Source organism: Elaeis guineensis, chromosome 16 (assembly GCF_000442705.2).
Source record: "Elaeis guineensis isolate ETL-2024a chromosome 16, EG11, whole genome shotgun sequence".
NCBI classification, from domain to species: domain Eukaryota; kingdom Viridiplantae; phylum Streptophyta; class Magnoliopsida; order Arecales; family Arecaceae; genus Elaeis; species Elaeis guineensis.
The window spans coordinates 27,144,985-27,158,560 of NC_026008.2; the positions used below are offsets into that span (position 1 = coordinate 27,144,985).

The 13,576-nt window shown below is 38.2% G+C and overlaps 1 protein-coding gene across 9 annotated transcripts; it reads left to right on the forward strand.

Annotated features, from left to right (window-relative positions):
* Positions 1-543: 543 nt before the first annotated feature.
* On the forward strand, positions 544-12,351 carry LOC105059291 (uncharacterized). 9 transcript variants are annotated; one of them, XM_073249976.1, is made up of 15 exons: positions 544-1,165; positions 2,458-2,555; positions 3,199-3,262; positions 3,542-3,618; positions 3,728-3,794; positions 4,052-4,317; positions 4,392-4,458; positions 4,560-4,870; positions 4,984-5,395; positions 5,494-5,594; positions 5,683-5,726; positions 9,715-9,907; positions 10,147-10,291; positions 11,839-11,957; positions 12,044-12,351. In XM_073249976.1, the coding sequence occupies exons 1-15, from the start codon at positions 1,015-1,017 to the stop codon at positions 12,236-12,238; spliced, it is 2,310 nt and encodes a 769-aa protein (XP_073106077.1). In that variant the 5' UTR covers positions 544-1,014; the 3' UTR covers positions 12,239-12,351. The 9 variants fall into 9 exon arrangements, with proteins under 9 accessions (XP_073106077.1, XP_073106080.1, XP_073106079.1 ...); XM_073249979.1 differs by having other exon boundaries at positions 4,572-4,870; XM_073249978.1 differs by having other exon boundaries at positions 2,467-2,555.
* The last annotated feature ends 1,225 nt before the right edge of the window (positions 12,352-13,576 follow it).

Genomic DNA, 13,576 nt, shown 5'->3' on the forward strand with positions numbered 1-13,576 from the left:
GAGGCTTCACAATGTGGAGCAAAAATCTCTGAGAAGGGCAAAAATTCGCAATTTGATCTTCATGAGTAAGAAAAAATTGACTTATGCTTGTTTTCATGTGACAACTTATTGTTGGTTTTCAGTTCGTCTTTATTTATCTTTTTCTTTCTTTTGAAATGTCAGGCGGGGGCAGTAATTTCTGGCATGGATTCTCTTGATGATATTCTTTTTCTGCGTGATAGAACTTCTGGTAAGTAGGCTTTCTGATTCTAGTGGGTATGATGAGCTGACATATTAGTTGGGAAAAAAAAATTTTATTATTGGCAACGTTCTAGAAAATGAGTTTTCGCCCATTTGCTGGAGAAATGGATGGATTCCAATTTTTTTAGAACCGGACCGGATCGGTTGGGTTGACCGGTCGGACCGAGGACCGGTTTTAATCCCGGAGCAGAATTTGGGTTGGATCCGATTAATCTTCAACCCGGAAAAAACCGGTGAATCGATTGACCCGTGGTGAACAGGCCGGGCAACGGTTTAATCGTTTGCGGATAAAAAAACCGCCGAGGGTATTCTAAGTCTCTGGTTCGGTCCCGACTCTTCATCTTCGACGTCTTCCGGTCTTCGTTTCCTTTGTTCCGTTCGTCGTCGCCGCCCAAAGGCCGGAGCCCTAACCTCGTTGTCGTCGCCCACTGGACAAGCACCACGGTCTCTGCCTCTCTACGATCTAAAGCCCCAGAATAGGTGCTCAATTCCAGTCACCGCACCTGTCCTGCCACTCGCCAGCCCCTCCCCTCACCCTCCGCCGCCTCATCCATCTCTGATCCTCCACCTCCTCCTCCTCTTCCGCCGCCGCCGACGAGATATCCTCCACCGATCCCCTCCCCGCTCTCCGCGACCTCGCCGCCTTCTTCTCGGACCCCGCCGTCGAGGATCCCGAGAAGAACCACCTCCTTGCCGCGGGAGGCCTCGCGGAGATCTCGAGGCGATCCATCCCATCTTCGATCTCGTTTTCCCTTCCTCCTATCGCCGATCTCGATGTCCAACGCTCCCGGCCTCGTTTCTCCATCCGCCCCCTGCTTCCGGGGGAGAGATCTGGCGCCTTCGGGCCTCTTCCGATCAGGTCTCTTCTTGACGGCGAGGAATGCGAAGAGGGCGCCACTACCACTTCCAAGCCTCGTCTTCCAAGGCATTTTTTTTTTCTTTCTTTTTTTCCCTCTCCCTGGAGGCCTTTTTTATGCATAATGCATTTGGGTGTTTGTGATATTGTTTCCATTGCTAATTCTTACCGCATCATAATCTGATAGTTCCTTTTTTTTTTTCCTATTTTTTATATTTGGGTTGCTTTCCTGAGAAAAGATCGGGACTTGATGGTTCTGGGATGGATTTCTACAGCTCACTACTTCTAAGCTTGTAAAATCAGGATCCAAGCATATGTTTACTTGCTGTTTGGTCGCGATCTCCATTCTTTTGGCGTGTTATCGCTGTTCTTCAAAATGGGAGGGCCTACTCTATCTCTCCCAGAATGGCAGAATCCCGGGTCAATTGATCGGGCCGACCGGTTGACCCCTAATCCTTTTTTTCATTCCGGTCCAATGTCCGGTCCGGTTCTGAAAACATTGATTGATTCAAATCATAAATTTAGATTGTATATATAGAACATAAAAAATTTCATCTGTACTTTTATTGAAAAAAAATTGTTTTGTTGGAATCAACCTTTTTATTCCAATCATTTGACTGTTTAGCCTTTCACGTACTTTTGTGTTATTGTAGGAAAAATGCTAAATGCTGTCAATTCCTTATCTTTTTATTGTGAGTGTGGGACTGGTGCTGGTGCGGCACTTGGTGAATGGCCCAATCCTAAATGAAGAGGGCCTATCCCCTGTGAACCCCATCGGCACCCACCTACCAAGTGAGTGGGGATTGATGGTAGTTTCATTATCATATGATATGCAAAGATCAATAAAAGCACCATAATAATCAGATCAATAGTAACTGTATATAAAACTTTCTTTCATTGAAAATGCAAGTAAGTTTAAGCGATTAGCAAATCAATCAGCTTAGGATGGTTAATTTCTTGTTCAACAGTGTTTAATTTAATGGCCTTTGTAAAATATGATGCAATACAAAGACAAACTATTTAGACAAAATACAATTTCATCATAAGAGTTGGAAAAAAGGAAATCAACTTCTTTTTTTACAATTTTTATTTTGTTTTCTTGCTGGTTGATTAGCATGTGCCTTTGTCAAATTAGGAACCAAATAAGTTTTGACCCAAGCTACGCTAATACAAAGCGTATAACCAAATTCTGCATCCTTCAACTCTTCTCGTGCTATGCAAATTATTTCTCCCACCAGAGAGCATCTTCCACGTGCTTTTGACATGATAAATTTCAGAAGAGGGATTAAATCTTTTAGCTTTTCCCACTGAGTGTTTGTCATCCATGAGGACATGCATATCTGACCCTTGTTTTATTCAAGATTCTGCAGATCACCCAGAGGCTTCACATTGCAAAGACTTACACATTGATGGTGAAAAAGAGGAGGCTTCACAGCATGATCAAGAAAGAGCTGTTGAGGTAAAAGTACACAAAATTTTCTTATTGATTCCTAATTGAAAGTAAAGATAAATTTTTTTGAGGCTAAGCATGGGTCGGATTCGGTCGGGTTGAGAGAAAAAATTCACCCTACCGAACCCAATTGAGTTGAAGAAAATTCAACCTGCTGCCGACTGTTTATCATGTATAAATCATTTGAAACTGAAGTGAACTGTTTGTAGCGGGTTCGGATGGGTTGTGCTGTTTTGGGCTTCAATATTGATCCAATGTTGATTTTAAATCCAATATTGGCCTACTTAAGCTTATTTACTTTTTTTTTTTGTCAATTTAATGCCAAAAATGTCTAAACCTTTAGAATGAAGTCTAAACAAAGAATTGAAGTATTGAAATCTAAATGATGTTGTCCCAAAAAAAACTAAATCGGTTGGGTTCGGTTTCATATGGGTTAAAAGTGTAGGAACCGAACTTGATCATAAATAATCGATTTTTTACAAACTCCAATCCGATTCCACCCGATTTATATCTTTCAACTGACCGAAACCGATGTTTATTAGGTCGGATTGGGTGGGTTTCTTCAGGTTTCGGTTATTTGCTCAGCCATAAAATTTGTTATAGTGCATTTCCATTTTGTCCAAGTTATGAAATTCTGGTTGTTTTGTTTCAGAATGCGGATACGTTCTTCAGTACGGAATATCTTGATGACAGTTTTCAACATGGGCCAACTACTGGTAGTTTATGAACATTTCTGCCATAGGTCTAAGTTATACTTTTGTATCTTGTGTCTTCCATATGTTCAACAATTACGGTATTTCATGATGGTAGTGCTGTAGCTAGATTTTAAGCAAAGGCCTAATCACAATCTAAATGGAAGAACTGATGTGACCACTATATGCTGATGTAGATGTTGTATAATTCGAGCACTAGTAGTTCTGCACCTTATCTCTTTCTTCCAAACTTAATATTATGCATGTGCCTCCTTGTAACCAAAGAGCTCATGGTCTTTGCAGTATCCTGTCAGGATGGACCTCATGCCGCTCAGAGTGATGGTAATTTCCAGGCCATCCCTGAGAAACCAGCAGAAGAGGTAATTAAATTTAAGCTTCTGTGCCCTGCAATCTCTGGCTCACTTTTATAATTTATTTCTTCTAATTTTTTTGTAATTTATTTCTTCTAATTTTTTTGTTTTGTCATAGATAATGATGATGTCTTTTGGCATGGAATCACTTGATGACATTTCTTTCTCACCCAGTGCTGCTGCTGGTAAGTAGGATGCTAACAAATATTTTACAATCTTCATTAAAATAATAATGGTTTACAAAGGTGGGGGTTAAGCTACCAGCATGTATGGTAAGAGTTGTGATTACTCAAGCCAACCCTCCCATCCCACCTCTTTCTTTCTTTGTGTTTTTTTCCTCGAAACCTTTGTGAGTCATAATTGATGATGGCAACACACTATTTTTTTACTTTCAATTTACACCTATTTTGTTATTCAGTTGTGATGATGTTTATCTTGACAGTAAAACAAGTAGGCAAGTTTCAGCCTAAGCTTGCATCACGACCAAAAGGGGGAAAAGCTAAATCAGTATCTTTTGCTCTTCCTAATGCTTCTGAAACTACTGCTCCTTCTGTGGAGACCTGTTCTGAGGGCAACTTCACAAGAACAGATCCTCCTGTAGGAGATGTGATAAATGATGGATATTTGGATAACCATCAACAGTCATCTTCTGTAAACTATGATTTCAATGGAGATTTCCAAATGGATGATGGGAAGTTGGAAGAAGAGGTAATTTCATGGCTTCTTTTCGCTCAGTATTTTTCATAAACACTACTTATGTGGATGCTCCATTTGTTATTCAGGACATATCGGAGTCTTCAGGCCTTGAATCTTTCAACACACTTCTTTCTCTGCCAATTTCAACTGCAGGTATTTAACAAGCCTTTACGAGAGGAATTTGCTTTTTAACTTTGTCTTCAAGTGCACATTGTTTCTACTTTTTTTCCCTCTTTTCTATGAAATTTTGATAGCTCGATCTGTAGGTAAATTCCAACCAAAGCCTAGTGCCAGAACAGAGAATGTGAAATCTAATGCTTCTGCAGTTCAAACTGGTGCCATGGAGTGTGTGCAGTGTGAATGTGATTCACTTCCTCCAGAGGCTGAGTCCTTGGAGGTTCATGCTTCTGGCTTTCCAGCAGATTCCCTTGTTGATTCTGCAATGCCCATGCCATCTGAGTTGGCCCAAGAACAGGCAGAACTTTTCGAGGCATGTACACTTGAAGCTGCAACTTTAGGGGGCAGGAAGACCACACAAACTATTGAAATATCGTCAGAAAGAGATGTAAAGTCCAGGACAATCATAAGCAATTTTATTTGCCTGTTTCAGAGTGGATTTTATGAATTATTGGTTTATATTGTTCATCCGTTATGCTCTTGTAATCTTGTGCTTTCCAGAATCATGTTAGTGGAGAAAGAGAACCTACAGAATTATTGCAGGATATCTGTGTTGAGGCCCATTCCCCAAATGTGGAAGAACTTACTCAGCTGATCCAGGAAGAAAAACATAATTCAGAAACTGTTGAAGATATTGCAGCTAGTAAATCATCAAGGAAATTGAGAAAGCAAATCTACATGCACGGCACTGGCAAACCAGAAGGTGGAACGGATGAGGACCAAAGTGATGATGAATATAGGGGTGAGGATGTGCCCAGGAAGAAGAGGGTGCCAAAAAAATCAAAGGGGAACATGACTGAAAAAAAGAAACCAGGAAAGAAGCGCAAAAGAGCTTCTGGAAAACCTGATTCCATTTCAGAGGAATTACCAAAAAAGAGGTTTCCTCATGGAACACGGCAGAAGAGACGGCAAGGTACTTACATCTTGGTGCTTTTAAATGTGGAACTATCAAGTCTTGCTGTTGAAGTGGAGCAATTAACTTTGCTGATTTGACTTCTTTTACTTTTCTAGTGAACAAGGTTTTGCTGGAAACACCCGAGGATGAGATTGACCGCAGGCAGCTTAGAATAAAAGATCTAATAATGCTTGCAGAGGCTAAGGAGAGAATATCAGTATGTCTACTTCTCTAGTCGCTGTAATGTTACTCAGCTGAGATAGTATTTCATGTCTGTTTTTTTTCCTTTAAATATTATTTTGCAGAGTAAAGAAGCAGCAACACTTGGGAAATCCTTTCCAAATCAAAGGTACGCAAATTATGTAAGGTCCACAAGTAGAAAAAGTTTCTTGCTCACAAGGCAATTCTTAATTAATTTATATTGTCATATCTGAAGTTTTCTGCTGTACAAGTCAGGATCCTCTAAAAGTATTCAAGTTCAAACTGACTTATGGTCATTATATTGGTATGGTGCATCTCTTAGTGTCTTCGAACAAGTATGAGAAATCAAAATTCTTCCTGTTTAGGTAGATTGCTCCAGTTGGAGTATGATAGGTACATGTGTATGTTGGGTACTATCTGTGTTCAAACTTGGTCACTTAATAAATCTGTGATAGCATTGACGTGCACACACATGTGCACAAATCACCAAATCTAGATGCTCCAAAAGCTTGCTTAATTTGAAATTAATATCAAATGGCTTGTTTGTAGACCCTTACTAGTTCAGGGTTATATATTTTAGTGATTGCATTTATATGGTTTTTTTCATAATGTAAGTTCTAGAAAACAGAAATTATTTGAGCATGGTACTAATTGAGCAATGTATTTGTCTTGACCCTTTTGTCTTCCCATTTTTCAAAAATTTTTATGTGTTCTTAGGAAAGACAGTGATCAAACCAGTAGCTGTCTTAACATTTTATGACCATATGGTATTAATCTACTGTTGCCCTTTGTTATTTATTAAGTCTTAAGATCTTTTCCCAACCTCCATTCAAGCAAATTGATATCGTATAATCGGAGAGATCACAATCTTTTCTTTGCCAAGCATCAATAGGCTTGATATGTTTGAGTTTTCCTGACTTGCTAGTTAAGTATTTACTTAGGTAAAACACCAATTAACATTAATTTCATGGAAGTAGCAAGTGAAATCTTTATGTATTAAACAATCCTAGTAGAGAAAAACCTCTTTCCTCTGCAAAAACTTTTCAAATGGATGGGAAAAAGGGAAGGTGAAGAAATGAGACTCTATCGTATCCCCTGATTTAAATGTCCCTTGAGAATAAAAGAAATAAATGAGACTCTCTCCCACCCTCTAACTCTATGTCAGCTTATACTAGTATATAAGGAAACTCCTGTACCACTCTGACTTCAACCCATAATAATATCCTTCACATTAGATTTTCCAGCCTTAATCGCTCTTTCCTAATTTTATGCTTTCTAAATGGTGCAGAATGATAAAAATGCATTCTTTTCTTATCTAATTTTACAAATTGGTGCATTTATGTCTGTCATACATCCAATTAATGTACCTGTGCATTGCATATGATAGGATCGCAAGTACTGAAAATCATCAATGGAAGCATATGCCATATTATTTACTGAAGTTAAAAGGGGATGATACAACATATGACCAGAATTTAAGTCTTTATCTTGGTCATCAGTTGAGATGGCAGTTTGAAGAATTTTGAAAGTGGCTGAGATATTCCTTTAACTTGGTTCATATATAACAGTAGAGATATCAAAACATGAACTGATAATAAAACAAAAACGACCTATAACTTTAGGCCTTCATTTTTAATATTTGGTAATAAAAAAATTAATTGAAGTTAGTAAAGGGCAACTATTAAATAATATTGACAGTTGTATTGGTATCATATTGGCCAATATCGTGGGATATATTGATTTATATTGGCCGAAATAATGAGGGCCTTGCTTTTTATATGATATTTATGGGTGCTTGATACAAACATTAACCTCTCTCTGCTGAAATGAAAATCTTGGTGAGAACTGTTCATCAAAGAGTACCTTCGTTGGATAAGTTGCATGTGAGTAACCATGCATAAATCAGTATGTGCGTGACATGTGCTGGATGCTAGTCTCCATAAGTCTCTATCTCTATACCAGTCAGATTATATTCATTATGTTCCCACCAGCAAAAAAGGTCAGGCCCATCACAGTTTCTTCGTTCAAGCATGACAAAGCATCTACAGTGCCATGCATAAGTTCATTAATGCCCAAAGCACTTATTAGTGGTAAAATACCTGTTATCATGACATCTGTTGTAGATCATGACTGAGATGCACATGATGTAACTTATTAGCATAATTATCTTATTTGTTGTCATTAATCCATGGTTATTGACAATAGATCCCTTTTATTTTGTTGGACAGTTTGAGTGCTGTTTCATTCTAGATTTAAGCAGGGCAATGCCATAAATTTATCTGTCACCAAGTCATTTCCCGCTTGAATCATAAGTTTAGATGTTTTGGTCCATACTAGGCAAAGCTCCCTCTCCCCCTGTCCTCTCATGCTTTGCACTTTGTAGTTTCAATCCTATTCCTAACCACTAAAACATTCTAAACACCTTTTCATACCTAAAGTTACCCAAAGCTCCTAAATTAACAAAGTTCAATTTTGTAGGGATGCATCATCGAAAGCCAGCAAAGTCACTTAAAATGTCAATTGTTATTACAATATTTCCTAAACTGATTTGTTTGTAAAGTAGAACAAATAGACAGGAATCCCACTTAAGCTATGATTTATAATCCAACAAAAAGAATATAGCCTTCAAATCAATCAAAAAAAAAAAAAGATGGTAAGTGATCTGATAGACAATTGTTACATTGATATCAAAAGAACATTGCTTTTTAAAAAAAAAAAAAAAATCCATGTTTGCTCCTCCTACCATCCCCTCAAATACATATATTAAAAAAAGGAAAGAAAATCCAGTAGTTATGGGACAGATGGTGTTTCGTCATTCACCTTAAACCATGAAAATATAGTATCTTGTCTTGTTCTTACTTCAGTTAGGGGTCCAGACGGTATCAATTTTGTTACGACATTTTGGCATGCACACACGCACAGAAAGATATGCAAGTCTGAAAAAGGAATTATGATTAGCATGCCAAGATATACTTATGTTTTGTGACATAGCCAATTTTAAATGCTTCTACCGTTTTAACAAAAATGTTTTAAAACAAATTGGATAAATAGAGGATCATGAGTCATCCTACATTTATATGCTGATTGCTATTTAACAAGTGTGTCTCATAGTTCAAGTAATATTTCTTGTAAACTAGCTTTGCACAACTGAATTACATATTAATAACACAAATAAATTTCAGCCTGTGATCAGAACTGGAAGAACGTGTAATTAACAACACTATAGATTTGTATGCATGCTACTTGTACTGTTGGAACCTCATATATTCGTAATGTTGTGTAAGCATTCGTGCTACTGTTTTTCTTGATTTCTAACATTTGATTCAATGTAGAATGACAATATTTTGTCATTACAATATCTATCCAACAAGTAGAATGGTCCTTAAGCTTCTGACAACAATATTAGAACAAAATAAAGTGAAAAAAATTAATATGGAAGGGCTCAATATCATTCAAATAAAAATAAGGTTGTTCAACATGGTTGGGAAGGGGTTCAACATTGGAAAAGTAGGGTGCAAGCCACTGATGTCTATTGCATATCAATAAGCACTACCTGTAGGGTGATAAATAAGGAACCACTAACTGTGCTAACAACCTGCAGAGGCAGTACATTTTGCGCATCTGCTATGATGCTGATTTTCACTTGAATTCTTGCTTTAACTAAAACAGCATAGGGGCTAGCATTTCTTTGCTAACTTCTTATTCTTCCCTCCATTCATGCTTTTTATGATAGATGATAGAGTTCGAATAAGAAGATGATCATCTAAATATAAAATAAAAAGGCAAGAAATTTAGGGTAATGCTGTTATGTGCAATGTCACCAAAGATGGCTGAGATGGGAAGCATCTTTTCTGTTGTGGTTGAAATATCAAAAAAGAGGAAGAGTAGACCAGAGAGGACTCGGAAGGAAATAGTGAGATACATGTAATGCATCTGCTATTCATAATTTTTGATATAAATGTTCAAAAGATCTATATATTAGCTATCCCCTAATAATTGGTACTATGGCTCTTTCATTTTCATGTAACTTTGGAAATTTATCAGCTAATTTTACTCTTTTTGCCCCCCAAAAAAGTGATCTTTTACTTTTTGATCGTTACCTACTTTTATTCGCTAACATGTTGTTTCCCATGTAGCAGTACTGGTTCCTTTCCCAGCAGAACCCATCTTGATGAAGGCAATCTTTTTGGAGAGGAGGAAGAACAAAACCTTGATGGCGAAGGAAATCATAACATTCAACCAAATTCTACAAAATTGAATTACCATTCCTACATGAATAGGCCGCAATCAGTGAGGTGGTCAAAAGCAGATACAGAGCTGTTTTACCAGGTAACTGATAAATTAAACCACGTATTAACTTTTTCTTGTGTTTATAAAAGATTATGTAATCCAAAAATCGATAACAGTGAACTTATAATTTTTCCTTGAAGAAATTGAATTTGTAGTTAAACTTTTTGTGCTCTATATATAATATATCAGGCTTTTTGGTTTGGGTTCCTGTCACGTTACATTCCATTCAGCAATAATGTATGTTGTGATTATTCATATTCTGATTGGATATGGTTCAGGCTATTCGCCAATTTGGAACAGATTTTGCAATGATACAACAACTATTCCCTAATCGTACACGCCACCAAGTGAAACTGAAGTTTAAGAATGAAGAGCGCAAGCATCCTTTGCAAGTTCATGATGCTTTAGTCCATCGCTCCAAAGGTGAGGACACGCTTCATTGCTTCTTGTCATTGTTTAAATTTTTCTACATCCCCGTCACCTGATGTTTGAATTACACATGGAAGGCTTGAACCGACTCTGCTGTGTTCGTATAAGTACTTTTACTGACAACGCATTTCTTTTACTGGTATTGAATGTTAGATTATTCCATTGGGCTTAAAGACATGGTGTTCTGCAGCAAGTTCTTGTGTGTTATCTTTGCCTGCAGATCCTTCTGACAAAGTAATCCATCATAATAAGGTTTTACGTATTATATTATAATTGAAGAATTCACAATTTAGAATGAATATCTGAGCTTAGTATTTGTAATGAGATCCGGAGCAGTGATGAAACAATGTCTCACTGTACCGCTTATATTATGATGTGATATTGAAGGAGAGATGGTGATGGTGAAGGACAGTGGAGGTACAGTTGATGATGATTGTTCATGGGGTTGGTCATGTCTATGGTTCAAGTTCTTAAGCTTTGCTTGTTGAAGTTGTTTGTGGAATTGTTTGATGGTGATGCAAGATTGCTTTCGGAAATGAGGTGGCTGAAAGATATTAGCTCTATCAAGGAAAAGAAGGATTTATCAAGGAGGTTTGGGTCTTCACATGACTTCTGGTTGGTACCACTGCTGATGGGCTAGGCCTAGCTACTCTAAGCCAGGTCTTGTCCTAAATATCTAGGAGTAGAGGTGGCAATTATGATCTGACCTATCAATCCAACCCATGAATGATCAGCTTTAAGCAGGTTTGGATTTGATATAAATAGGTTCTTTAAGTAGGTTTAGGTTTGACATAAATAGGTTAACCCATCTAGATCTTTTTAATAAATAGTTGGGTTCGTATAATGAAAGTGGAGATTATCACTCCCTCCTATGAGGCATCATTGCATCAGCCGGAGTATAATCTTGAAGATCCCTAGGGAAGTTATCCCACCAGTGGAAATACTTTCTGAGCTTCCATTGCATTAGGGACAAGCCAGTTAGCAGCTTTATTCCCTTGAATGTTTGAAGCAGTGAAAGTTCTGAATAAGTTGAAATGTGCCAGATGTCCAGTAGACGAGGGTGATGGGAAGCTGTTGCACACAGTGGTGTTTGTGCTATGGGTATAGGCTATTTTTATCCAACAACTGCATCAAGCAACTCTTTTTCTTCTTTAATGGGTTGCATTTTATGTGTTTGTTATTTTTGTCCTCAAGTTATGTATTATCAGGTAGGACTTGTTTTCTTGTGCTTTTGTCACCACTTGTCCATCAGAATCCTTTGTAGTTTTTTTTTTTTTTTAACCTGCAAGAAAAGAGAACCTTCCAACAAAATTTGCACTTTACGCAGTTATGCCTCAAGGTTTATGCCTGCTAAACTAATCCAATATACTCCTTGAGCTTGCCATCATTTTGATCAGCTGTAAAAGCACATTCAAAGCTGAGAATTGGAATGCATTTAGTTCCTTTTCTTTATTCTTGCTAATGCACCATACACATACACAGACAATCACTCATGTCACAAATTCCATTTATGGGAGTACCAACATTTATTTACCATGCAGATCATGCACATTTTGAGCGAGTAATTCTACAGCTGCAAACTCAGGCAGAGCAGAACTCCCACAAAGAAACAACTGGTGATCCACAAACTGCTTCACAGGATGTGGCCGGTGAATACGAGGTCCGCCCCCATCTTCTCTACTCATATTTGGTCAGCTATCTTGTCCGTTCGATTGCCCTGATATTTTTCTCTCTTTTCATATCCAGGAAGAGGGAGGGAAGCTCAATAAGGAAGAGGAGGCTAATGGTTGGGGCGGTGAAGTTCGGAGCCCCGCGGACTCTGATTGGAAATTTGAGGCTCCGGATCAGCCAGAGCTTGCCGAGTATGAAAGTGTTTATGATTGGGATGCCAGTGCTTCTCATCCACATGATATGGAAAAAGATACATTTACTGAATTCTGAATTAACTTGGGCTCTGTTATTATCTCTCTCAATGATATTTTGTATTTAAATGGAAATTAGAGCGGTAAAAAATTTGCCTGCCTCAATATATATTATGATGATATTGAGATCCATGTCTGTCTGTCATAAAAATAAAGATAAGCCTAAGCTCGGCATTGTGCCAGTTTAGGTACACTCCACTCTGGCTGGGACAGCCTTGTTGGGGGGGGGGGGGGGGGGGTGGGGGGGTGTGGTGAGGGGGTGGAGAATAGAAGCCTAAGTGAGTACCCACACCCACCAACTGGAAAATCTCCCAGAAACGGCCGTAACTCTCTCTTTTCTCGGGTGGCAACATCTTGGTCCCCCCACCCAAAAGGCAAGGCTGTACCCCGACGCGTTGCACTAAGAACCGGGTTTACGCCGCACCGTACTTTATGGTAAAGTATCCTTGTGGGCGATAGCAAGCCAGATGCAGTCTTCCATCATGCCGAAGGTTCTTAAGTATTATTTCATGAGGCTGTTTTTGGATTTAATAGTCTCGTGCACGATGAGTGTCGACAATTCATTTCATTCTTAACTATTTATTTCTTGCTAGCAACTAGTAGCATTATTTAATGGTCCCATCAGGTTTATTTCGGATAATTTTAACAAATCATCTGATCTATGATTCGGCCAAAAAAGATGGAAAAAAGATCTAATATCATGAATAACGTCATTTGTTTGACCAATCAGTGGAACCTTGGTTTCAAAGATTTACAACTGGACCAGGTGCAATTGGCCCGCATCAGATGCTACGGTGGATAACACGCCACGCTACCCCTTGTATTTCCAATTCCCGATTGGGCGCTATCCACCGTGCGATTTGCCCTGGTTCACTTGCACTTGAAATAATTTCTCCTTGATGGGAGAGCTACCTGGACCGACATAACCAAATCACTGGGCAGAGTAGCGCGATCACGAGGCCAAACCAGAGCACTATATTTCTTAATTGCTGTGGGATTTATGAGTGGTGGTGCTATTAAAGTGGTGGGGTTCGTACAAGCCCATATGGAGAGCAATTGCCATGGGTTTATCGGAAAGATTTTTTACTCATTTATTATTATTTTTTAAATAATTTATTAAAATAATATTTTTTAAAAATTATTTATCAAATTATTGTCTAAAAGAAAGTCGTCTTTTGATAGGACGACTTTAGATACCATTTGAATCTTTTCCTATGCCGTGTGGGAGTATGAGTCATTCCAAAAAAATGATGATTCAATCAAAAAATCAATGATTGAAAAGGCGAGTTTCATAGTTGTCTTATGGAAAGGTGATTTTTATAGTCACCTTATACAATGGCGACTATATGAATTTTTC

Bases quoted from the DNA above. Each gene is read 5' to 3' on its own strand.
- LOC105059291 (XM_073249976.1), top strand. From the start codon at position 1,015: ATGTCCAACGCTCCCGGCCTCGTTTCTCCATCCGCCCCCTGCTTCCGG. The intron at 3,619-3,727 runs GTAATTAAATTT...GTTTTGTCATAG, and splicing joins CTGAGAAACCAGCAGAAGAG to ATAATGATGATGTCTTTTGG. The intron at 4,459-4,559 runs GTATTTAACAAG...AAATTTTGATAG, and splicing joins TCTGCCAATTTCAACTGCAG to CTCGATCTGTAGGTAAATTC.